This window comes from Tamandua tetradactyla, chromosome 2 (genome assembly GCF_023851605.1).
Source record: "Tamandua tetradactyla isolate mTamTet1 chromosome 2, mTamTet1.pri, whole genome shotgun sequence".
Classification (NCBI taxonomy): domain Eukaryota; kingdom Metazoa; phylum Chordata; class Mammalia; order Pilosa; family Myrmecophagidae; genus Tamandua; species Tamandua tetradactyla.
The window spans coordinates 81,965,611-81,989,844 of NC_135328.1; the positions used below are offsets into that span (position 1 = coordinate 81,965,611).

General features: G+C 35.2%; 1 protein-coding gene across 6 annotated transcripts in view; it reads left to right on the forward strand.

Moving 5' to 3' along the window:
• Nucleotides 1–2,564: 2,564 nt before the first annotated feature.
• PSIP1 (PC4 and SRSF1 interacting protein 1) overlaps nucleotides 2,565–24,234 on the forward strand; it is a 31,013-nt gene continuing 9,343 nt past the window's right edge. For 5 of the 6 annotated variants that reach the window (XM_077148132.1, XM_077148137.1, XM_077148136.1 and 2 more), the window contains exons 1-8: nucleotides 2,565–2,722; nucleotides 3,225–3,442; nucleotides 6,633–6,709; nucleotides 13,410–13,548; nucleotides 16,022–16,126; nucleotides 16,509–16,571; nucleotides 19,840–19,936; nucleotides 20,913–20,988. In XM_077148132.1, the coding sequence (XP_077004247.1) occupies nucleotides 3,371–3,442; nucleotides 6,633–6,709; nucleotides 13,410–13,548; nucleotides 16,022–16,126; nucleotides 16,509–16,571; nucleotides 19,840–19,936; nucleotides 20,913–20,988 (629 nt within the window). In that variant the 5' untranslated portion in view covers nucleotides 2,565–2,722; nucleotides 3,225–3,370. Of the gene's footprint in view, nucleotides 2,833–3,224; nucleotides 3,443–6,632; nucleotides 6,710–13,409; nucleotides 13,549–16,021; nucleotides 16,127–16,508; nucleotides 16,572–19,839; nucleotides 19,937–20,912; nucleotides 20,989–24,234 lie in introns of all 6 variants that reach the window. The other variant, XM_077148133.1, reaches the window with a different exon arrangement.

Sequence of the window (24,234 nt, forward strand, 5' to 3'; positions counted from 1 at the left end):
TTCCCTCTCCCCACCCCACCCCCGCCCCCCTCGCCTCTTTTACCTGGGCTCCGTTTCCCCGCCTTTTCCGGGCCCCCTCAGATTCAGCGTGGTTGCTCCTAGGGAGCCTGTACTTTTGTTCTCTGGAGGTTTAAACTACCACCTGTTTTGCCCTGACTTATTGTTTAAAGGGTATCACCTGTAGCTTACAGACTATCACAAGTTGAAATTGCCAAAACTTAAAGATACTGAGAGCTAAGCTCAGTCTTTCTTTCCTTCTTTTTCACACTAACAGTAAACCATAAATGCCTTTCCATTTTCCATTTCTTTTCTGTGGACTCAAAGTAACCACTCCCCTTTTTTACTTGTTCATCCTATCATCTAGCACTAATAAAAAGGTACTTTTTAATATAAATTATAATTTATTGTGTGCTGTATTTTCCCTGCTTAGTTTTATGTTCGTAGAGCCTACTCTACAATTTCTTCTACAGCAGTATTTTTCAAACTTGAATATGCATAAGAATCGCCTGGGATGCTGTTAAAATGCAAATTCTCATTTAGCAGCTCTGGGGCAGGGCTTCCCCTAAGGAACTCCCCGGTGATGTCTGAGGCTGCTGGGCCCTGGGCGGCACTTGGAGTTGCAAGGCCTTACAGGGTTTAGCACAAAGGGGGTGCACCAGAAATGTACTGGGTAATGATGCCTTAGTCTCTCCTATTCAGTATCTCGGGATTGTCTACAAAACATCAGTCCCCGTTCTTTTTTTTTTTTTCCTGTACACGATTTGTGACCAATAATCATAACAGTTACACCTTTACGGAATTACTTAGTATGCCCTTCCTTTCCATGTTTTAAGTCACAAGTTCAATCCAGAAATGGGTCACTTAAGTACTACTGTAGTTACCTCTGGCTACTTTCTACTTTTCATCTAAAAAAGCAGAAAGGATCATTTTTTAAGAATCCTATTTGCCAATTCTTACTCAGCAAACCTGCTACAGAAGCTCCCTACTGTACATCAAACCAAATTCAAATTTAGGATGAGCAGCTTAAGGATGTTTCACCAACTATTCCCTTTCCCTTGCCAGTCAATTTCTTTTCATGGTCCAGTCGGAAATTCTGTACGTATAATTTAGTCTCTAGATCATTGAGATGATGCCTAGGTATAATTTAATCTCTTCCAACTCCATTCAGGATACTGGGAATAACTTCTTTCCTTCTTTTTAAGGGCATTCATTACCCTTTCAAAAATTCTTATCCATTTTTACCTATTCAATAAAGCTTTTCCTGATTAAGTCCCAGCTTTAAGTTTTTTACTTAAAGGTCTATTAACTAGGTGTGAATATTTATATTCTAACCCTCATGCTTTTTTCATATGCTCAGCCTCTGCTTTTATGCTTGTTCATGGTCGTATCTCCCACACTAAGAGTGCTTCACACAGAGTAGGTACTCTTTTTGTTCAGTGAAGGCCAAAACAAAACTTAAACTTAAGTTTTATTAACTTTCAAAATGCCTTCTTATTTAATACACATTTTTTTTGGAAACTGAGTGAATGTTAATGTATAAATAAAATTACATATTGCCAGTGATATAGCTCTGGTACAGTTAAAATATTCAAGTACCAATTCACTTCTGAAAGCTGGGCATATTATTAGAAGCATATTAAAAATGATTTTCGTCCTTTAGAGGATCAAAAGAAAATTATCTTTAAAATCCATTGAAGAATATTTAAGAGAGAAATTTGAGGTTTAATAACGCTTTCACATTGTACCACCTATCGGCTACCATTGTACAAGGTAAATAAAATTTAAATGCAGCTAAAATTTGGTAGAGGCTAACCCCACATCCTAGGTAAAAGATTTATGCTTTCTTGTCATCCTTTTCTACCCTTCACATTTTTGCATTAGTTAGGATTGCATATTTCTTAATAGTTCTTGGTGCTTTAAAAATAAAAAGCAATGAAATTAGGATCTCTCATATTGAAACAGCAAGGAAAAGGAGACTGCAAGGTCCATTCAGGGAGGTGCAAGAGGCCTACAGGCTGCACAACTGCCTTATGCTCCGATTTCATTTATGTGTTCTTGTACAGCTCCTGTTTTCTGGATAGTGCAAACCGCGCAAATGCAGCACTGAGGCCTCCCTGTCCTGGAAAACTACGCAAGAACAAGCAGCTTAGGCGGCTATGTTCTCCCTAACACACAGCCATGAGTTGGAGGCCCGGATACCCGCCCCCAAACCCAGGCCACAACAATCGTTTCCTCCCTCCCCGCCTTTTACATACAGTACACATACAAATACACACACGCAGAGCAGCCAGCAGGGGCGGGCCGGGCTAGACCACTCCGCAAGCCGTAGGGGAGAACGATTGAGGGCCGTGATATTTTCGCTCGCTTCTTTTCCTTCACACTTGACCCTCTCTCTGTTTTAAGAAAATTCTATAGTCAAACTGTGAATTTAGAGGTCTAGGGTCTTTAGGTCCTCTGGTATGGAGCCATACACGTTAGGTGCGTGCTGCTTATTCCCCTTCCTTCGGAAAGCAGTTGGTCCCGCCCCAGTGCTAGCGGGCGCCGAGCGGGATCCGCGCGGGAGCAGCGCAGCGGCGGCGGCAGCGGCAGCGGCGGCGGCGGCGGTTGTGATTCGGTGCCGTTGAGACGCCTCTGCGGCAGCTGGTGGCGCAGGTGGTTTGCGTGGACGCGGGCGGAGGCGGCCGACCCGTAACAGCAGCCTCAGTGCCCGCGGCCCCGGCAGGTGAGCGGGCAGTGGGAACTCGCCCCGCCCCCTCCCCCTCGGTGGCCTTGCTCCAGGCTCCGGTGGGGAAGTGGACGCGGGCAGTCCGGGGCCGCGACCGATGGAAACAGGTTTGGGGGTGGGGGGGTGGGACAAGGTCGTCGTCTGTGGATGGAAGGGAACATAGATCTCTCTTAATCTAGCTCCCTCCCACGTCTCCTCCCTTGGGGGGGGCGCTTAAGTCCGTGGATAAAAGCCAGAGGAAAGATGGAGCGGGAGCAAGGGAATTTGGGGGTTCGAAGCATCTCTGCGCCGTCGAGCGGTGCCTAAACCATGGAAGGACCGGCGGTTTGGGGGCCGCGGAGGCCACGCACTTCTGGGGGAGGAGCGGGAGGCGGCTCTCCCCTCACTCTCTCCCACCCCCATCTCTCGCCCCCCTCCCCCTTCTCCATCCCCCATCCCCTCCCGGTACGGCCCCTCCCTTCGGTTTTCGCCGTAACCGTCCCCGGGCTTTCCCTCGCAGGAGCGTCCTGACGCCCAGAGGCATCCTCCTCCTCGCGCCAGCCCCGGCTCGCCGCCTCGGCTCAGGTCTGCCCTCCCGCATCCCTTCACTTCCCGCACCGCCCCAGCTCCTTCCTGGTCTTGGGACCCCCAGCATCACCTCGAAATATGACTCGCGATTTCAAACCTGGAGACCTCATCTTCGCCAAGATGAAAGGTTATCCTCATTGGCCAGCTCGAGTAAGTGATTTTTTTTTAGCCTTGCTATTTATCGGCGCTTCCTTCTTCCCCCAGGCCTGCTTCCTATCCTTTCTTTTTCTCTTTTTTCTTGTGTCTTTCTCCCGCCCTCTTCTTTGTAACCTGACCTTTTTCATTTTATTTTTCTTGACCGGTCATCTCATTTAGTTGTAAAACATCCAGGTGCTCCTAGATGCTTGTGGTGACTTACATACTTTACAGATTTTCTTACTAGGAAATATTTAAGTGCTGGTTAATGTTCCATTGTAGGTGAGAATAATCACGTGTGGATTTTATGTTTAAAAATGAGACATTGACATTTCCTTAATTTTGAGTAAAATGTGTAATCTCATGGAATTTGTGTAAAATACACGCAAACTCTTGGATGTGAAAGAGAAGGATATATGATTAAATTGAATTTACAGATGTTTTTTCATATATAGTTGATGAGGCCATCTGGAATTACTTGTTTAGTAAAGAGGTTTGGGATTGGCTATTCCTGAGAATTTTATAACAACTTAGCAGCGGAGAAGGTCCAGAGAATTTATCTCAGCGTTTTTATTGATGAAATTTGCCTTCTGATCTTGAAGAAGTCTTACTTCTTGTTTCTCTTAGGTAAGAGGGGTGGGACAGATTCCTGTTTTTAACATCTGGTGGTACAGAGAAGTGATTTTTTAAGAATTGAGACTATCTAAAATTTTTTTGGCATTATTTTCAGTAAAGGATTCAGGTTGTTTGTTTGTTTGTTTGTTGTTGTTTTTTTGGCATCGGCAGACTCTGTGAATCGAACCCGGGTCTCTGGCATGGCAGGTGAGAATTCTGCCACTGAGCCACTGTTGCACCGCCTCAGATCCAGGTTTTAACGTAGTGATATATAGGACCTAGATAGAGTTGATAGCCATAGGTTATGGAAGCCCACGATCCTTTTTAAAATACAAACACATGATGCAATAAAGTTAGCTATTTTTCCAAATCATTTTCTACTTATTTACTCTTTCAAAAGGGTATCCTTCTTAGGAATAATTAAATCCTCTAGTTTGACTTATATCAGCTGGGAGGATAAAGAGACAAAAAATACTCATTAGAATGAATTCATGAGGCGTAGAGCTGAAAGTGCTGAGATGTTCACTATTCTTCATTTTTTTCATCCTGTTCTCTACAGACTCTGATTTACAGGTTTCCTTCACCAGCCTGGAATGCTTTTTTCCCCCCAGTCTATCAAATCTCCCTTTTTCGTGACCTCTTTGAACAACCATAATCTTTTTCTGCATATTTGATACTTTATTTCCTTTATGATTACCTTTTAACTCTTTGTGGATACTTTGACTTCCAAATAGATCATAAACTTCTCAAGGGCAGCAGCCATAAATAATTTCTTTATACTACCACAGTCTTCAGTACATAATCATGCACTTAAAAATCCCTGTATTTCATGTGTAAGTAGAGCCTTGGGAAGCTGGACAGGTTTAAGGCCCTCCCATGATGACTTTTTCACTGTTTTAGCATCCTTATTTGTGTTGAGATGTTGCCAAATCTAAGGTTGTCTGATGTATCTGTGCTCAAATTTCCATAACACAATGTACTTAAAAGCCAAATGGAAGTGCTTTAAAAATTGTATACTCTTCTCCTAAATCATCCTTTCCACAGCTCAATATGTAGATATGTTAGGTGATTAAGAGCTAGTACTACTAAAATAAGATAAACAGCCTTAGAAGGAGCAGAGTATTTTCCCTTTATATTTAACAAGTTCATATGGATTGGAATGGGAAATTTTTGTCTTTCCTCTTCCCCTTCACTTGCTTAGAGACATCTGAGTTTGTTTGACATTTCCTACGTCCAATAATGAAATTTCCTTTTTTCTGTCTTTTCTTCAGTCTTGTAAATCGTCTTTGCTTTAGAGATTTTAGTGTATGTGTTTAAGGTCTTAGGTATAAAAATGACACCCATTGTTCAAGTTTTGATTTTAACATATTCTCTGTCCACATATCTCAAACTTCATTAATTTTTAAGTCTTGCACATTTTTGTGATCCTGTATTAGTAATATAATCCTTAAAGTCAGCTTTAAATACAAATTGCCCAACTTCTTTTAAATTTCCTAGGTATTAGGCATTTGAAAAGACCATTAAGACTGCCAAGCAGAAGCACAGGAACTAGGTTGACAGAAAATGACCCTTCTCTTAAGGGATCTAGGGATTTTCAGAATTCTTGGTCCTCCTTACAGAGTTGAAATGAAATGCATAATCTTTATATAGGTGGGGAAATTGAAGTCCCTAGAGTGGTTGATTGGTAATTATTCTGTTGATGTTCGAAAGCTTCAGGCTGCTGTACAGATAACCAACCAATCCTGTCATCCTCATAGTGTTTATCTTAACATGTGATACTTACAGAAAGTGCATAGTAGGTTGGGCTTCTCATGATCTGCTCCCTTCTTAGTAAGGACAACCTGATATTTTTACTTGAAAATTATGAAATTGAAAATAGAAATGTTAAATTTACCTGGGTACTACTACCTTAAGGCTTTAAACTTGAGGCCTGCTTTGCATTTATTTATGATAAGAGAAAATTACAATTATTACAGGTGTGCTAGAGTTAACAGCACCTAATACTTTGTACTTTAAATTAGAAGAATTGAAAGAAAGGAAAAAGGAACAGGTAATACCATGTGATTCAGCAATGTAGGTGTAGTTTCTGAGAATCTGCGTTTCAGATTTTGGGAAAAACAGCTTTAAATGTTTTTTAATGTTGCTTTTACATTATCTGTTACTTGTTTAACCTCCCTGCAGAAATAACATTTATGATTGTTGAACAGGTTCAGAGTCCCTTATCTGAAATGGTTAGGGTAAGATATATTTCAGATTTCACAATTTTGGGATTTTAGAAAGGTAACGATGGTACACATGCCATATATTTCACTGCTGGTACGATCTGGGGTAATGTGTGCAGAGAAACAGTACTCATATTAGACAGAATGTAAGAAATGATTGAATAGCTTTAATGTCAGTTAAGTTTGTCACCAAATGAGTTTTGAAAAAATTGTTGGTTTTCAGAGCTTTCTTGGGTTTCAGAATGAGGATGAGGGATTGCTGACCTGTAGGATACCACCTTAATATCAGACCTCTGTTGAATATTTCAGTTTATTTGGGTGTGTTAAGGTGTGTATGATTTAAAAGATTTTAATTTTCTCTCTTTTAGGTAGATGAAGTTCCTGATGGAGCTGTAAAGCCACCCACAAACAAACTACCTATTTTCTTTTTTGGAACTCATGAGACGTAAGTCCTTTCAGTTCTGAAGGCAAATCAAAGTTAAATTTGGCAGGGTCACTGGGTGTAAAAGAAAAAAAACAAGTAGAGATTAAGGGGGAAATTTTGAAATAATAAAAACTTTAAAATCAATTTTTAAGAAAGTCCTTATTTAATTTTTAAGATAGACATTAAAAACACTGTTGGGTGGTGGGCCACTGTGGCTCAGCAGGCAGAGTTCTCACCTACCAAGCAGGAAACCTGTATCCAATTCCCAGTGCCTGCCCATGTTAATAAAAACACTGTAGTGGTAACTTTTTTTTAAATTGGAATAGATAATTCCTTACCCATAAAAGAAGGTATATACGAATCTTTTAAACCAATCAGAAGAAGGACTGAAGGATAAAAGTATGTAAGGAAAGTTTTAGAAAAGCCAGTATTCATGTTAAATAGAAAGTGCTTTTTATAAGGACTACCAGTACCCTATTTTATTTTAGGCTTTGCTATATTCATCACACAAATTATATATATTATGGGTAAAGTGAGAAGAATATATCTGGAAAATTTCTTTTATGTATTTATATGGCACTGTAGATATGTAGGTGGAGAACTGCTTTGGTAAAGCGTATTAAATCTTCAAAAATTATAACTGATCAGCTGCATGGTATTATTCTAGGGGCTGTCATGTTAATCCTAAAACTAATGTTTCTATGAACCTGTAAGTTCTATATAATATTGCTGATTTTTGGACTTGAAGTTTAGAATTGGGAGTAATTTTGATAATTTGGTATAAGGAAATTATATAAGGAAATTGACTAGGTCAAATGTAAGTGGAAAGAACATTTGAATGTGTATGTACAAGAAATTCTAAAACATATCACAAGGTCTATAAATTTACCCCAAAATACTGATTTTTCTAATTAGAATTTTCTATATTCCTGAGTAGCTACAATGGCAAAATTTGGTTTAACTTTGTTACTGTATGAACTTTTACATTTCTTTCACAACTTTAGTGAGATGTAATTTACACACCATAAAGTTCACCTGTTAAAAGTGTACAGTTTGTTGGGTTTTAGTTATGTTTACGGAATTGTGTGACCAACATAATCTAATTTTGGAGTATTTTCATCATCCAAAAAAGAAACCCCGCACCCGTTAGATGTCGCTATCCTATTCCTCCTCCCCAGCTTTGAACAACCACTGTTACACTTTGTCTCCAGATTTGCCTGTTTTGACATTTCATACAATAGCATATAATTTCTTTAAAATACAGTTTTGAGTCCAGATTTGGGTTGGCTTTCTCCATAATTAGATTGAATATAATTTTGTTAGATATATAAGTTTCTGATTACATGGATAAATCACTGTTAAAGAACTGCTTAGTAAAAACTTTAAACAGGGAAAACTATCTTTTAATGAAAATTGTGTAGTTAATTTTAATAGTTAATTTGCTATTTTCTTAGTGTATTTTACATTATCCTTAATTGTTACAGACTTTGGCATTTGTGTTTGAAATCTGGATTCATATGTTTAAGAATATGGCATCAATATGTTACTAGTTAGATGTTTCAGAGACTGTATTACAGTAGGTAAAGAAAACCCTAAAGCTTTTTTTTTTTTTTTCATGGGCAGGCACCAGAAATTGAACCGGGGTCTCTAGCATAGCTGGAGAGAGAACTCTGCCTGCTGAGCCACCATGGCCTGCCCAACCCTGAAAGCTTTTTAAGAAACGTTATACATAGTTGAGATTTTGCTTTTTACTAGCTAGATGACCTTGCTTGAATCAGTTAATTCTTCTGGCCTTCAGTTTTTGAATCTTTAAAATGAGGATTTTGGTAATCTCTTAAAATTTCCTTTCAGCTCTGGAATTTAGTGGTTAATCTACCTTGAGTTAACGTATATCTCTTCATTGTTAAAATTTTTAAAAACAACGTAACAGGAAATTTCTTTATGCAGGAAGGAAACCATTTTTGCTTCTATTTTTTAGAAACAACTTCTAAATCTGTTATTGTTGTGATGTATTTTTTCCATATGTCTATGAATTTTTTTTTTATTTCTTATCATTGTGTCCCACTTAAAATTTGAATAGTAAGCATTTTGTTATGCTGTATTAAAATGGAATGCCTTGAAGAATGAAGCAGAGCCATGTTGAGTCTTTAATGATTTCTCTCAGGCTTGATTTTACAGTTTTTTGGTATTTGCCGTCTGTAATTATATTCTGCTTTTATTTTGCATATTAAGCCTCTTTTGCATGTTATTTCAGAATGGAATGCTTTGAAGAATGAAACAGAACCACAGTCACATTAGGTGGTCTGGGGAACTAGTTAGTGATGGCTGCCTGAAAACTAATCTGTACTCTTCATTAAACTTGTGGGAATGCATCCTTGGGGACTCCTTTTTCATCCATCATTGTTAAACCTCTCATTAAGGAGCTCCTTCAACTTGAGATCCTTTAACTTAACAGTTCTACTTAAAATTTTTTGTGAAGATATGTTCAGAGCAATATGTTTATAGCTGCTATATTTTATAATAGAGAATTTGATAGAGAAAATGGTCCAACAATAGAAAAATTAATTTTGGGGCAGCAATACAGCAAAATAATATGCTGAATTTGAAAAATTAATTTGAAGAAATCTACTTTGAGTTTTATATATTAAAATTATATATATTTGTATATACAATTAAAAAGTGGGCTGAAAACAGTTATCTGTAGTTGATGTAATTTTAAATCATTTTTTGTATTCTTTGCTATGGTATTCTCTGAATTTTTGTAATATAATTACAAAATTTTATTGATAATTCATATCCCATATAATTTATCTATTTAAACCATGCAATTCAACAAATTTTACTGTTTTTAAAGAGTAGTGCAGCTGTTAGCACTATCAATTTCAGAGCTACTCATACCCCATAAAGAAACCCTGTGTCTATTAGCAGTTCCTTCTCTTTCGTTCCCAACTCTGCCTCCCCTATTAGGTAACCACTTATATACATACTGTTCCTGTTGATGTACTTATTCTGGACATTTCATATAAATGGAATCATACAATAGATGTTCTTATGTAACTGACTTTTTTCACTTAGCATAGTGTTTTCAGGGTTCATTAATGTTGTAGTATTAAATCAATATTGTATTTCTTTTTGTTGACAAATTACCCATTGCCTGGATGACACTGTATTGTATCCATTCAGCAGCTGATGGACAATTTGGTTGTTTCTACCTATTAGCTATTATGAATAATGCTACTATAAACCTTGTTCAAGTTTTTGTATGGATCTGTGTTCTCATTGGTCTGGGAGTAGAATTGCTAGGTTGTAACTCTCTTTAATTTTTTAAGGATTTGCCATACTTTTTACATTGCCATCAGCAATGTATGATAGATTTGTAAAGGCCTTCTCCTTTGGATGGGCACAGTTACTTGGTTTTGGTATAGTACTTAAAATATATGAATTTAAATATTACTTAAAATATGAGCATAATGAGTAGTAAAATAATAGGAAGTAGAACTAGAAAAGATGAATGAGAAGGAGCAGGAAAGATTTTTTTTTTAAGGTGCACGATCCAGGAATCAAACCTGGGTCTCCCGCATGGAAAGCAAGCATTCTACCACTGAACCACCCATGCACCTGAAGGGATTTTTTAAAAGCTATTCAGAATAAGATTAACCAAGTATATGTAAAATGATGTGATGTAAATAAAGTCAAATACAGTATGTGAATAGGATTCTGTTAAGGCTTTTGGATTGGACTATTGTAGCTATGTCATATTTGTGAGAAAAGGCTCAAAGCAAGCCTAAGAAACAATATAATGACAAAAGCAAGAATGACAATATTTCACCATATGACAAAAAATATAATTTCAAGTCAAAAGCATGAAGAGTACACTTCTAACTTTGTGTAGTTCCAGTATGTATGAGTTCCAGTTTCCATGGTTCAGTTAAGTAACACTAGTCCCCCACAATAGGTTCCAATTTCACTTACCAAGGTATAGTCTCTGTGAGGAAATGCATAAAGGACAAACTTTACTCCTAGTTCTTAAGTCTACAGATCACTGTGATCGTTCTTCCCAAGTCTTCTGGGGATTGTGCATCTCCTATTTAGTTGAAGTGCAGACAGCAAAGCACGTTTTTGTGATGCCTCTTTCACTCCTAGTGATATACCCAAGTGACATTTTATTAAAAATAAAAGAGGAAACTGGCCAACAAAGATGAAAGTGCATCAAAAAAGTGGAAAGTAATTATGCAGGAAGTGAAATGACATTCAATAGTAAATGTAATTAAAGAATAAATAGCTAACTTTGTGAATGTAGACAGTGCCACAGATGGAGAGATACTAGATATGCATCCAGAGGAACTCAATGAGGGCAAACTTAATATCAGTGAGAAATGTAGTTATGAAGAACAGGAGGAACATGTCCTATAGGATGTGATGCTAGCAAAAACGTCATATTTTTTATGTGAAATATTTCACAACATTGAAAGCAGGACGTATGAAATGTTGGAAGCGGATCCAAATTTAGAAAGGAGGGTAATAATTTGCCCAGGCATAGAAAAAATGCTCACTCCCTATCATAAGTTATATGGTTAGAAGAAAGCAGGCACTATTCAAACTACTCTCTATAAGGTTTTTATTGTGAGGAAATATATATAAAATAAAATGTGTCATTTTATAACTAGTTTTAAGCATACAATTCAGTGACATTTATTACATTCACATTGCGGATACATTGTCTCTTTTCCAAAATTTTGTATCATCCCACAAACTTTTAGATAAGTTTTGCAGAAAGAAACACTGTAATTTCAGTTCCTTTAATTACAATGTACTAAATATTGTTGTCTCATTTCCCTGTATATTTAAAACTTGGTAATAGAGTGCCTAATGGTTTGACAATTTTTAAAAGGTTATATAACAACCCATTTGAGTTCCATTGGCCATTGATAATTTTTATGGTTTCTCACTGCCATGTAAAGAGAGAGGACCTTTTTTAGATAAAAACAGTGTATATAAAAAACAAATGAACTATCTCAACTTTTATGTTCCAGGTAGCATTGTGGTAGTTCATGTTCTCTTAAATGGCTTTTAGATTTAGGGTCATTCCCCAGTTTGAGGTTTTAAAACATTTTACTGTAATTTAAAGTTCTTCCCCCTTCCTGAAGTTCCTAATGGTGATCAGTTGAGCCTTTATAAGGGTTTTGAAATGTAAATCAGAATGTTTTCTGATTTTTTCCATTGTTGGTTTAGGATCCATCTTTTTTCAGTCTTTCAGTTGTCAAATTTTGGTTGAATTGCTTCTTTTGTCCTCTGGATTTAGGATGTGTGCCTTTAAAATGATACCTTTTAATATCATTTTTAGCGGGGGTTCAGGAGAGAGAATTTCTGTTGAATTGGCTTGTTCTACCTAGAAGTAATTTTTATTTCTGATGGAAATTCATTTACTTTGAATTTGAAACCAATAACATAGGAGGAATGGTTTACTGTTTTAACTAAATGTGTTAATTTTTCTAATTTGTGGTAATGGACAGGAATGGAGGAGTCCTAATAAAGCCTGAATTTCTGGATTAAATGAGATGATGACTTATGTTTACCTAAAAGTAAATCTCTAAAATAGTTTGCATTAATCCTAACATATTATTGCACACTATTTTTTGAAATTGGAATGTGTAGTTAAAATGCATGGATATGTTGAATATTCCTGAACTTCAGAATTTAAATAATGAACCTCGGTTTTATTCCATTTAAGTGTATGAACTAAAATACTTAAATATTCTTTTAAGTGAAAATTTTTATTTCAAAACCTTTCTTAAGTAAAAAAAATTACTGTGGTAACATGCATACAACACAGCATTTCCCATTTTAACCACTTTCAAGCATGTAGTTTAGTAGAGTTAATTACATTCACAGTATTTTGCTACTACATCACCATCATCCATTACCAAAACTTTTCCATCACCTGAAACAAACTCTACTTGTTCAGCAGTAAGTCCACATTTCCCATGCCCACTCAACCCCTGGTAACCTATAAAGGTACTTTCTTTCTCTATATATTTACTTATTCTAGGTATTTCATTCTAAATGAAAGCATGCAATATTTTGTGCCTTGTTTATTTCACTAAACATGATGTTTTCAAGGTTCATACGTGTTGTAGAATGTGTTAGTACTTCTCTCTTCTATAAGGTGAAAGAGTATTCCATTTTATATTTATACCACTTTTTGTTTAGTCATTTATCTGTTTGATGGATACTTGGGTTGCTTCTACCTTTTAGCTATTGTGACTAATGCCTCTGAACATTGATGTGCAAGTATCTATTTCAAGTCCCTGCTTTCATTTTTTTCAGGTATATACCTAAAGTGGAATTGTCAGGTCATAGTAATTCTGTGTTTAACTTTCTGAATAACTGCCAAACTGCTACCAAATTATTTTGGAATCAAGTTATATTTCGTTGCAATAAAATATACTGATTAGTGCTATTGTGTTGCATACTTTTTTCATGTGTTATTTTTTAATAGAATTATGAATTTAGGAACTTGTGACTGAATTTAATTAAAGTATTTGGAGTTAAGTATAAAATTGTATTTGCCTACCCTTTAATTTATGATTTATAATGTATTTTATTCTTTATGCAAAGAATCTTTGATAACTGCATTATAGGGTAGTGGTATTTAAAGAACTTTTGCTATACATTTAATTGAGATTGTTTTGCACTCACATTTTTTCTGTCCTTTTTATAGTGCTTTTTTAGGACCAAAGGATATATTTCCCTACTCTGAAAATAAGGAAAAGTACGGCAAACCAAATAAACGAAAAGGTTTTAATGAAGGTTTATGGGAGATAGATAACAATCCGAAAGTTAAATTTTCAAGTCAACAGGTTAGTCATATTATATAAAATTTAATATTATTTGTTCAGTCTTGGGGAACAGTCACAATCTTGGCAGTAGGAAAATAAATATCATTTTAAGAGCCTTGTGAATTTCAGATTAAATTGTTGTGTTTGTATTTGTGAGGTTAAACCTAGACCTTTTATATACCTAGATGAATTAATGAAAGTAATTTCCTGTATGATAAAACTGATCTCAGAAAACTCGGAAATACTCAAATATTTAGTTCCTCTTGATTGAGAGAGTATTTAAACGCATCATTGAATTTAAACCCATGCATATTGTTCTCTTAAATCAAGTTTTGTGATTCAGAGGATGTATGCTTGAATTTTCAAATTGTCTTTGATTTTTTTAATCCATAAAATTATATTAGAATATGAACATCACATGGATTAAATTAAATATGTGAAAAAAATACTTTTAGCACTATATAAATTATACTGATATTAATGATGACTAGAAGAACCAGTCCTCAAACCTCTTTTTCATTGTTTTGTTTTTTTTTCATATGCCTGCAGCTTTTTGTTCATTTAAAAGTAACACTAAATTTTCATGGAGTAGTTTGCTTTTGTGCAGTTTTTATCATATAATGGAAATTACTGTTTCTCTTTCCTCTGTCCTGGTATTGGTGTTATTTAAAAATTTTTTTCTGTATTGTTGATTGTACTCTGAACTACACGTTCCTTGACCCATATTGATGTCCCAGAACTTTCAGGATTTAAAAATAAAGGAACAATCCAGATTTTATAAGAGGGTCCTATGTTCCAGTAGCACAGGAGTGTGAGAGGAGTTCTCTGTGAGAAAGTTATACGGGGCAGTTTCTTATTTCTCAATAAAATTTCTTTCATTGAGGCAGCAAAATTTGGAAAGAGCATGAGTCAGTCTAAAGAAGGAGATAACAACAAACTGAAAATTCTGAAGCCTTCTCTTTCAGTTCTTCAAATGTGCCGTGATTTTTCTCACCTTTGAGAACATTTCAGATGCTAGTCTATCTGGAATACTTTCATTGATGCCCCAGTACTGCATTATTAGATTATTCATTTATTATTGCTCTCATTCTATGATTGCTTATTTACTTGTCTTTAACTGCCATAGACTGTCAACCTCATGTCTATCCATGTGCCCAGCATTGTTATGTGCATGGGAAGAAAAGGTATTCACTCTGTGTTGGAAGAATGTGAGAATGAATGGATGGTTTCCTGTCAGTCTTGCCTTGACTGTGTAATGAGAGGACATCTATCTAAAGAGACTGAGTTGATTATTTCCAGAAACTCACTCTTTGTAATTTACGTGCATCATTTGGCATGCGACTACACACTCATGGTCCTTTTCATCTTCGAGATTGTCCATCACGATCACCCTATCCTCTGTTCCTATTCTGCTACCCACTTAATCTTTCAGGTAGTTTTTACTGTATAGATTTGTAATTTTTCAATTCACAATAAATTTTTGGTAGTTTGAATAGATTAAACTCAGCAATATTCTGTCTGCCCCAAAAGTATGAATGAATATACTGGTTTGATGTACTGTGTTTACCAAGCCCACACACTTCCCCAATGGCATATTCCTGGGGTTTGGGTTAAGTAGTGATGCCTTGACTTTCAGATAGATAATGATATTGGACTATCATAATTTTTAAAATGTCTATATTGCTATGAATCATTTCCTGAGCGCTGTTATATATTTTGTTATAACTTTATTATAATAATTTTGTGGGTTATCAACCTTGCCTTTATAAAAAGAGGAAGTGGATCTAGAGTTGAGAGACTTGCCAAAGGAAACACAGCAAGAAATGGGCACGACTAGAATTAGAAATCTAATCTCCTAGATCTGTGCATCTGCCTACCTCATATGTATTGTTTACTATGTTATTTATCTTTTTGGTTGGTATTATGTATCTATTATCTGGGGTGCTTTGTAAAATTTAATGGTGTTTACTGGACACCTATCCCCCATACCTGCTATATCAGAAGAGCTAAATGAGGGTCTCAGGAATTTGCATTTTAAATAGTTTTCCATATACACCAATGAGAATCTTTAAGAGCTGTGACATGTCCTTTACTAAGTCTAATTGTCTTAGACTTATGTATGTAAGATTTTTTTCTCAAAGATTTTGGTAGTTGAATGTAGTGTGTGATTGTGCTAATCTAAATAATTTTACATTGTATCTTTTGGGTACATGTTGGTTAGAGCTTTAGAATAGTATTCTTCAGTAGTTTTCATTATCCACCTGACATGAAAGCACTGAAGTGCAAGAATACAAAATCTTAAAAGACTTTTCTAAAGAAATAGTGACTTTGAAAGTTGTTTTTAAGTTATATATTTTTAAAATGTACTATGGAATAGAAAACAGGGTATTTTGCTAACTTTCTTCAAACAGGCTTTTAAGTTTTGATGGGGAGAAAATTTTAAATTTGGGGTAAAACCTTATTTTGTGAAATTAATAGACTTAATTTCTCACAGGCCTCAACTAAACAATCAAATGTATCATCTGATGTGGAAGTTGAAGAAAAAGAAACCAGTATTTCAAAAGAGGATACTGACCATGAAGAAAAAGCGAGCAATGAGGTATGTTTAATTTCTCTTGCATTCTGAACCCAAATTGATTGTTACAAGGAAGAAATTGAAAATATGAGTTGACCAGAGCAAAGTAGGAAATAATCCTTAAAATATTTCAGTAATGAATAAGAAAATAAGGATAAATAAGGCCTATTTCATAGCATAAGTATTAAATATGAATGTAAATTAATTTATGCATCTTTTAGAGGATGATTTTTTTTGAGGTCATTCTGATAATCTCAAATACTTTTAATGTTTATAATTTCAGCGGTCAGAGAAACAAGCTAACTTCACCTAGAACTTAGTGAAAATTGGTATTTGTCACTTCTAACTTAAGAAAATTTCTTTCGTTCTTGGCATAATTTGTTCAGTTTGATCTTTATTTTTTTAGGATGTGACTAAAGCAATTGATATAACCACTCCGAAGGCTGCCAGAAGAGGGAGAAAGAGAAAGGTAATTTTACTACCTAACAATAGGATTTTATAAGAATTCTTAATTTATTTGGGTTGAGGAAGAGTGGAGGTTAAGAAACTTTTTACTCTTATTTATTTTTTTTACTCCGTTCTTTGATTTTTATTTTAAAGGGTAGGTTGTGTTTACTTATCAAAACTATCTGCATTTCTTTTCTTAGTGATATAACAACCTTAAGTTGAATAGTAAGGGAAATAAAGCATACCAGTTTTTATTCATTATAATGGCTGTGCCTCAGTTATCTCTATAAAATGGGTATGCTTTATATTCTGGTAGGGTTGTTGAGAGCACTATTATAGTTAACAAATAAAATGTTCAGGATAATTCCTGGTGGCATATCATAGTTTATTACTTCGCAAAATTGATCTATGAAATGATAGCGTGTGAGGCATGGTAGGGCTAGGTATATGATAGGCTTTTAGTTAATGTGATTTTATCCTTCTCTATATGAAGTTTGTTTCTCATACCCTTTTCTGACCTATGTCCCAGATTCTTATATTATCCTAATGACACAAAGATAACTAAGCATTCAATATCTCATGAGGAAGTATGACATGAAAAATTACAGTGTCCCTTTTACCCACTATGTGGCTTATGGACATGGGCCTATGATAACTTTAACAAGATTTTTTAAAATAGGCTGAATCTTAAAAAAATTATTTTTTTTAAGGTAGAATTTTGTCACTAGATGAAGGTTCAGGGGAAGAGCACATGAGGTAGTTAATAGTAAGAATATAGAGAAAATTGCATTTCAAAAGTTGCATTCAGCAGTACTAGATTGTAAAATTTGAGGGAAAATGGTAATAGAAACCAAGGTCATCCCAAAAAACTTGGAACCTAGAGATGTGATGGGAAGCCATTGAATTGTTAACTTTAGATGCTTTCTTTTTTAAAGCAGTGATTGTAAGGATATGCTGCCGGAAAGGGAGAACACCTTTAAAGACTTGTCTTAATGTTGATGGTGGGGGGTGGGGTAGGGAGAGGATGAAGGAGGATATAAAAGTTTCTAAGGATATTTGGAAATTAAGGCAGTTCCTTTCTGCTAGTTTCAGTCTCTCCCTCGTCCCACTTTAGCAGGCTGTAAATATGGTACTAGGCTGAAAAAAAAAGATGGAAACTTCATGCTTGCTCTTGAGGGGAGAAGGGAGTCCTGGCAAAAGACAGGGTAAATGATCAATGGATGACTTTGAGATCCCAACTGAGATTGCATAAAATGAACACGTATTTGTATAATTTTTTTCCACGGGTTTAGTAGCCGGGAATAAAGGAGCCAGGGAAGGAAGAACTAGTAATCCACTGTTGGGATTTATGGGACACCTGCAGCAGAACTTCAGCAAAAGACTTAAGACTGCATATGAAGAGTAGTTTTGTGAAGATTTTTTGGGGGAGGAGAGGACTTGAGATAAAAAAAGCAGGAAGATAGTGGAGCTAGAAAGTAGGGCAATAATGGGGAGAAAAATTGAGTCAAAGGGTTGGAGATCTCAGTGAGATTGAATAAAATATGGGAGATGATGAAATAAGTCGAGTTGATATCCGTATTTAAGATAATTAAATATGTATATATTTCAAAATAGATTAATAGTTCCTTCTCTAGATAAAATATTTCTTATTCTTTGATTTTATTTTCATGAAGAGATGGTTATGACTTGCATGATTTTGCTGTTTAACAGTCATGAATATATGTCCATGGTAAGGCTGGTCTTCACTTAGTATTAATGTAAATATATTTATAGTTTTAGTTATGGTGTTAATTGTTGATGAACTTGCAACGTTTTATTGGTGTTGCCTCAAAAGAGATCCATTTTGCCTATAATTCTCAGGCGAAGTCACGATGCATTTCCAGTAGCACAAAGTCTAAGTAAAGGGTTTTTTTTGCACTGGAAAGAACTGATCAGTTTGGACTAAATCTTAGAGAACTTCTGCCATCGTAACACCTTAAGAGGAAAAGAGTTCTCCATACACACTTACCAGCTGTTACTACCTGTGGAATACCCAGATAACCTGATTCCTCTCTCAAAACTGTTGAATCAGAACTGGGGCAGGGGTAGGTGGTCTGTTAAGTGCTTAAAATTCTAGAAATATAATCTGAGCTTATGTTTTTTGATGTTCCTTGAAAACAATTCAAGGATTATTTTAGATGAGTTTATTGACTTTGAGTATGCGTTATGTTCTAATTATAAAAGCAGTGTTTTAAAAAACTACCAAAAAGAAAAGGATAAATTCTTAGTGGTAGGAGTCAACTGAGTCAGATTTGCACCAATAAAGATTATTTATTGATGATAATCTTTCTTGCTGATATTCTTTGAGAAGAGTTTATATTCACCATTAATGAGTTATAATTCCCCATATCTTTACCAATACTGGTCATTCTCTCTTAAAATGTATCCAAATCAGATTAAGAAATGATTTATTTTTTTTTATCGAGCGTGGATCAGGCATGTGTTTTAAAAATAATTTGTTGATGTAGATAATGATGAATTTTAAATAGTTGAGGGCAAGGTAGCAGCTAGTGGTGGTGTTCCCATTAACCTTTTCTGTGATCTCTCCTTCAGTTTATTTTTTCCTACCTCACATTTGTATGTTCTTTCTGATTGTGGTGGTTAACCTTTTTTACTCTAATGCTTAAGTCAGTAATACTGGTTCCCAATTGGGCCCATTTTCCCTACAGAAGAGTCATACCAGGATTATCAGGGGACATTAGCTAGCAGAGTATCATTGGGATTCCTTACTCTCTACCATAGTCTTTATGGGAAATAAGAATAACTTCTGGGGAAAACAGCAGATCTGAGTCTCAGAAAATAAAGTGTGTATACATTTTCAAAGTTGCAGAATGAGAGATGTCAGCAACTAATTCTTGCCTTTTCTAATATTGGGACATTAACGTAGGTTCTGTGTCATAGTCAATGTAAAGTTATTAGCATGTTGAGACACTTAATGAAACTGTATTTATAAACAGTGTATGAGGTACAGCATAATTGTATTGTACTTTGGTCCCCTTATTGCATCAAGAATGTTCGTCTTATTTTCACAGATCGCTTCTATATGCTGAGGATTTCTAAAGCTAAGCTTCTTTTTTTTTTAAGGAATTATGAGCTGAGTTTGAGGCTATTGCTCTCTGATGAATTGATTGTTGAAAAATAATAAAATCATATAGCAGTTAAGCTTATATTTGAACTATCATAGAATATCATGAGTTAAATTTGGAATTTCTACTGTTTTGTAATAAGTTAATTAAATCTTTGTGATTCAGGCAGAAAAACAAGTAGAAACAGAGGAGGTAGGAGTAGTGACAACAGCAACAGCATCTGTTAATCTAAAAGTGAGCCCAAAAAGAGGACGACCTGCAGGTAGGATTATGACATTTGAATCCTTATTTAGTTTGTGATTAAGATGCCAATCCATTAAAGTGTTGTTGCCTCAAATACTTTGGAATGAGGTTGATGGTTTCTGCTGTGTTCTATGTAACAGTATTTAAACTTGAAATTTTTGAGCCTTATTTCACTTTCTTTTTTGTTTGTTACCTTTGCCCCCCAGTAGAGGCAAATGAGACTGTGGTAACATGAAAATTACCATGAATAATGGGTTTATTTTACCTGTCTCATGAGACATAAGCTTTCTAAATAGAATCATAAAGCATGGTAAAAAACATTAGACTAATGAAGGCTATTACTATTTTAAATTAAAGTCTTTATTTATTAGGATCTTTATAATATGTAGCTAACTTCAGCATTGCCTGTTTATTTTTGTAACTTGGCAGATTGAAAAATTTTTTTTGGATCTTTCTAATAAAAAGTGAAACAGAATTAACTAAAATAATTTTTTTGTATTCTATAATAGGATTCTTGGTGAAAAGGAATGACTATTATCCACAAAGGGGGGTGGGGTGGAGAACTGAGAATTTATTTACATGATTTTTATTTTAGAATTTAATCTTGTAGTGAGTCAAATTAGTGGTGTAGGAAAATTCAGTGAATTACGCAGATAATATTGGTACTGAATAAAAGTGCTACTTTCTATTCTGTATTTAAATTTTGTCAAATTCCTGTTGAAACAACATGAAAAATGCTGTTTTAAGCCCTCTCAACCATGTTAAGGACAAATTAAAAATTTCTCTGTTGTCCAACCTCCTTTAAATTTTCTGTTGTTCCTTATTTGAAATATTGAGGGAGGAGTATTAATCCTTAAATTTATTAATAATTGTACCTGTAATAAGCCACTAATATTGTCTTAGTCTACATTGTTGTTTTTAATCTTTATACATGAGATTTATATCTGCAAGGGAAAGCTGGTAGTTAACAGATGTTTTTTTCATGTGAACATTAGCTACAGAAGTCAAGATTCCAAAACCAAGAGGCAGACCCAAAATGGTAAAACAACCTTGTCCTTCCGAGAGTGACATGTGAGTTTATTTTTAATGTATAATGATTTATTGCAATAATTGAAGCACTTGACTTTTTTTTTTTCACCTCCCACATGGTCAGGCACCGGGAATTCAACTCGGGTCTCTGACATGGCAGGTGAGAACTCTGCCTGCTGAGCCACTCTGGCCCTCCCCGAAGCACTTGACTTTTGATAAGCATATTTCTCTATTCATTTTTATCAGTTTCTCTTATTTTATAGGATGCTTGTTCCTATTGTTATTGTGGTATTTCTAAAAATGACAAAAAACTGTTGAGAAACAGTTCATTATGTAAAAAGAAAAAATTGGTAAGAAATTGAGAAAAATCTGATGTGTGACTATCATTGTTTTAATCTAATTTAAACATTTTATTGGTTTATCATGATGTGAAGATACTTAGGTAATGCAGAAATTGAGCAATTGGGCAAGATCACACTTCTTAAGGAAATTTTACATTTAAGGAATTTTAGGTTATATTTAAAGCAGTTTCCACAAATCTTAATTAGTTATTGCAGTATAACTTTTATTTAAAAATACAAATTTTTTTTGCAATAAGATTTTACAACTTTAAAGTATTTTGGAATAACAAAAAAAAAGGGGGGTTTCCTTTTTTCCCTTATGGATTCTGTTTATGTTGAATTTTCTGGGTAGAAACTCTGCTAAGAGGAATATACATTCAGACCTTATGTATCTATTATATTTAAATATTTTTATGGGGAAGGCCAAGTGAATTGTATGAAGTGTGGATTTACAATGTTGGGATGAAACCGAGGAGATTTCAGTTAGAGAACCTACTGGAGAGTTGATACTTTTCAGTCAGTATAGTTAAAGAACTTAATTTTACACTGTAAAAGTATTCTCAAGACTAGGGTACAAAATTACAACATGCTTTAACTGTAGTGAAATGTTTGATTTTTATCAAATCCCACATTCCCCTTTCCAAAACAGAATGTTTTGTCCAGTCAAGGCATTAGACATAAAGTCTAGGGTTTTGTATCAGCGAAAGGTCATACCAGCAAAAGTTCCTGAGTGTGTCTTGATCTGGAGATTTAGGAATGAGTTTTCTGTGGTATCCCTCCATTTACATAACACATGAATCTGGGATAGGGAACCGTAATAAATACTCCACTTCAGAAAGGGGAAAATTATGAGGCATACAGCAGTCATTCTTTAGGAAAACTAATATTCTGCTGGGAAAATATTGTGCGATCCCCCTATCTGAGATTTAACAAATGCTCGCTGATGAGGCCCTCCTAGTTCTTCCTGGGAGTAGCTTACCACTACATTTCTCTCAATGGCTTTTGGATGATTCCTCAGGGAGTTCTCTACTTTTTTAGTATTATCCTTAATAATATCTAAGGAAAGGACTGGAGAATATTGCCCTCCTTATCAGCTCAGTAGCTTTCTCAGCCTGCTTTCAATGTGTAGAAAGTGGGGAGCTCAAACTTTCCTTTTTAGGTATTTTACTTTCTATTAATTCTGGCTTGTGGCACTTTTAGTAACAGTACTTTGTGTTTATTTTAGTCATCTTCATGTATAATGGGTCAAGATTTAACCAGACATGCCTATCTTTTTTATACTTAATTAGAGGCACTTTGAGTTTATAGAGAACACCCTTTGGCCTCTTTTTCTCAGAACCATTTGTCCATATGGAGATTAAGGTACCCAATTTGAATTTTTAAGGAAAGGGAGGCAGCTATACTCTTGATTTGATCTTTGATCCCAAAGATCTTTTACATGCTGGTGGTAACTTTTCAACACTGAAATTCATGAACATTTTAGGTTCCCTTTCTCCCTTTCATCCTTTACTTCAAAACCAACTATCAAACCTATCTTAGTTATCACCAAGTCAAACTAGCAACATTATGTCTTGAAACTTCTTCAGCCAAAGTTACATGTACTTTGAATTTTCCTTTCAGGTGTTATAGGTGACCATTTCACCCATTGTTTATTTATTTAAAAAAAATTTTTTTTTTTTTTGGCTTGGGCAGGCACCGGGAACCTGCGTCTCCGACATGGCAGGCGAGAACTCTGCTTGCTGAGCCACCATGGCCTGCCCTTAATATACCTATTGTTTTTAATGTCAGGGTTTCCAGTTTCCCTGCCTCTTATTGATTTTTCTATTGTGAGCCTTTCTTGAGACAACAGATAATCTGAAAATAGCAGTAGCTTACATCATTTATTTCTTAGATCATATATAGTGAAATTTGGCTATGACTGCCTGTGGCTCTGTGTATCTGAGCAGAAACTCAGTGGAGTACAGAGTTAAACTCTTTTAATCTTAAACTGAACAGCATGAATCTGTTAGTGGCTGTTCTTTGGTATAGGTCCTAAAATGAGAAGATCTCAGAACTAAGCCCTGAAGAGCAGTAGCCAACTCAGTCCTCATGTAAAATGAGAACTGTTTGTGCTAAGTGACTGTGAAATGAGGTTATATTTGTATTAGATTTTGCTTATGTTAACATGTACTAAATAAAATACTAGAAAAATTTAAAATTATAATTTCTATAATGTTCCTCTGACCTGATAAAGAAATTGTCACTATGAAAAAGTATTGTCATGAAAGGTGGCTAGGAAGGACCACTGGAAAAAGACATTGGTAGCAAGCAGCAATACATATATTCATGGGAATTCTCTGGTTTGAAACTGTTCAGATAACCTTGAAAGAATAATCCCTCATAGATTTTTTTAATCAATACCCAGTCTACTCTAGCCTTTTCTAAAAACAGTTGCGTGGTATAGCCACTATGGATACAGTATAATTTTAAAAATCGATTCCTTGAATGGATTACATGCTCCTAAAAAGAATGAATGCCATTCATCACTTTGTGTATATGTAAACATTGGTTAGGATATATTGCTAGAAAAAGATTTGCCTAGGTCATAAGGTTTTTGTATTAAAAGTATTTCTTTACATTGGGAGATAGTATTTGGCAAAAGCAACTGATCAATACTAAGAGCCATGAAAATGTTCTTTAAATGGACTCTAATCCCATCTCCTTGAAATTATCAATATAGTTATACTAGTGGAAATCGTGAATAAAGTTAAATCATTTTCCTTGCATGCTTTTTCTTATATCAGTTAGAAGTAAATGAAGCCCAAATGGTGTTTTGAAAATGATAAAGCCTATACAATAATTAAGAGAAAACTTTCTAAGGAAAAAGAGACTAAAAGTGAGTAACTTTCTCAATTTACCGTTTAAAGTGTTCAAGGAAGCAGTTGTCTGGTAGGAAGTAGGCCACTGG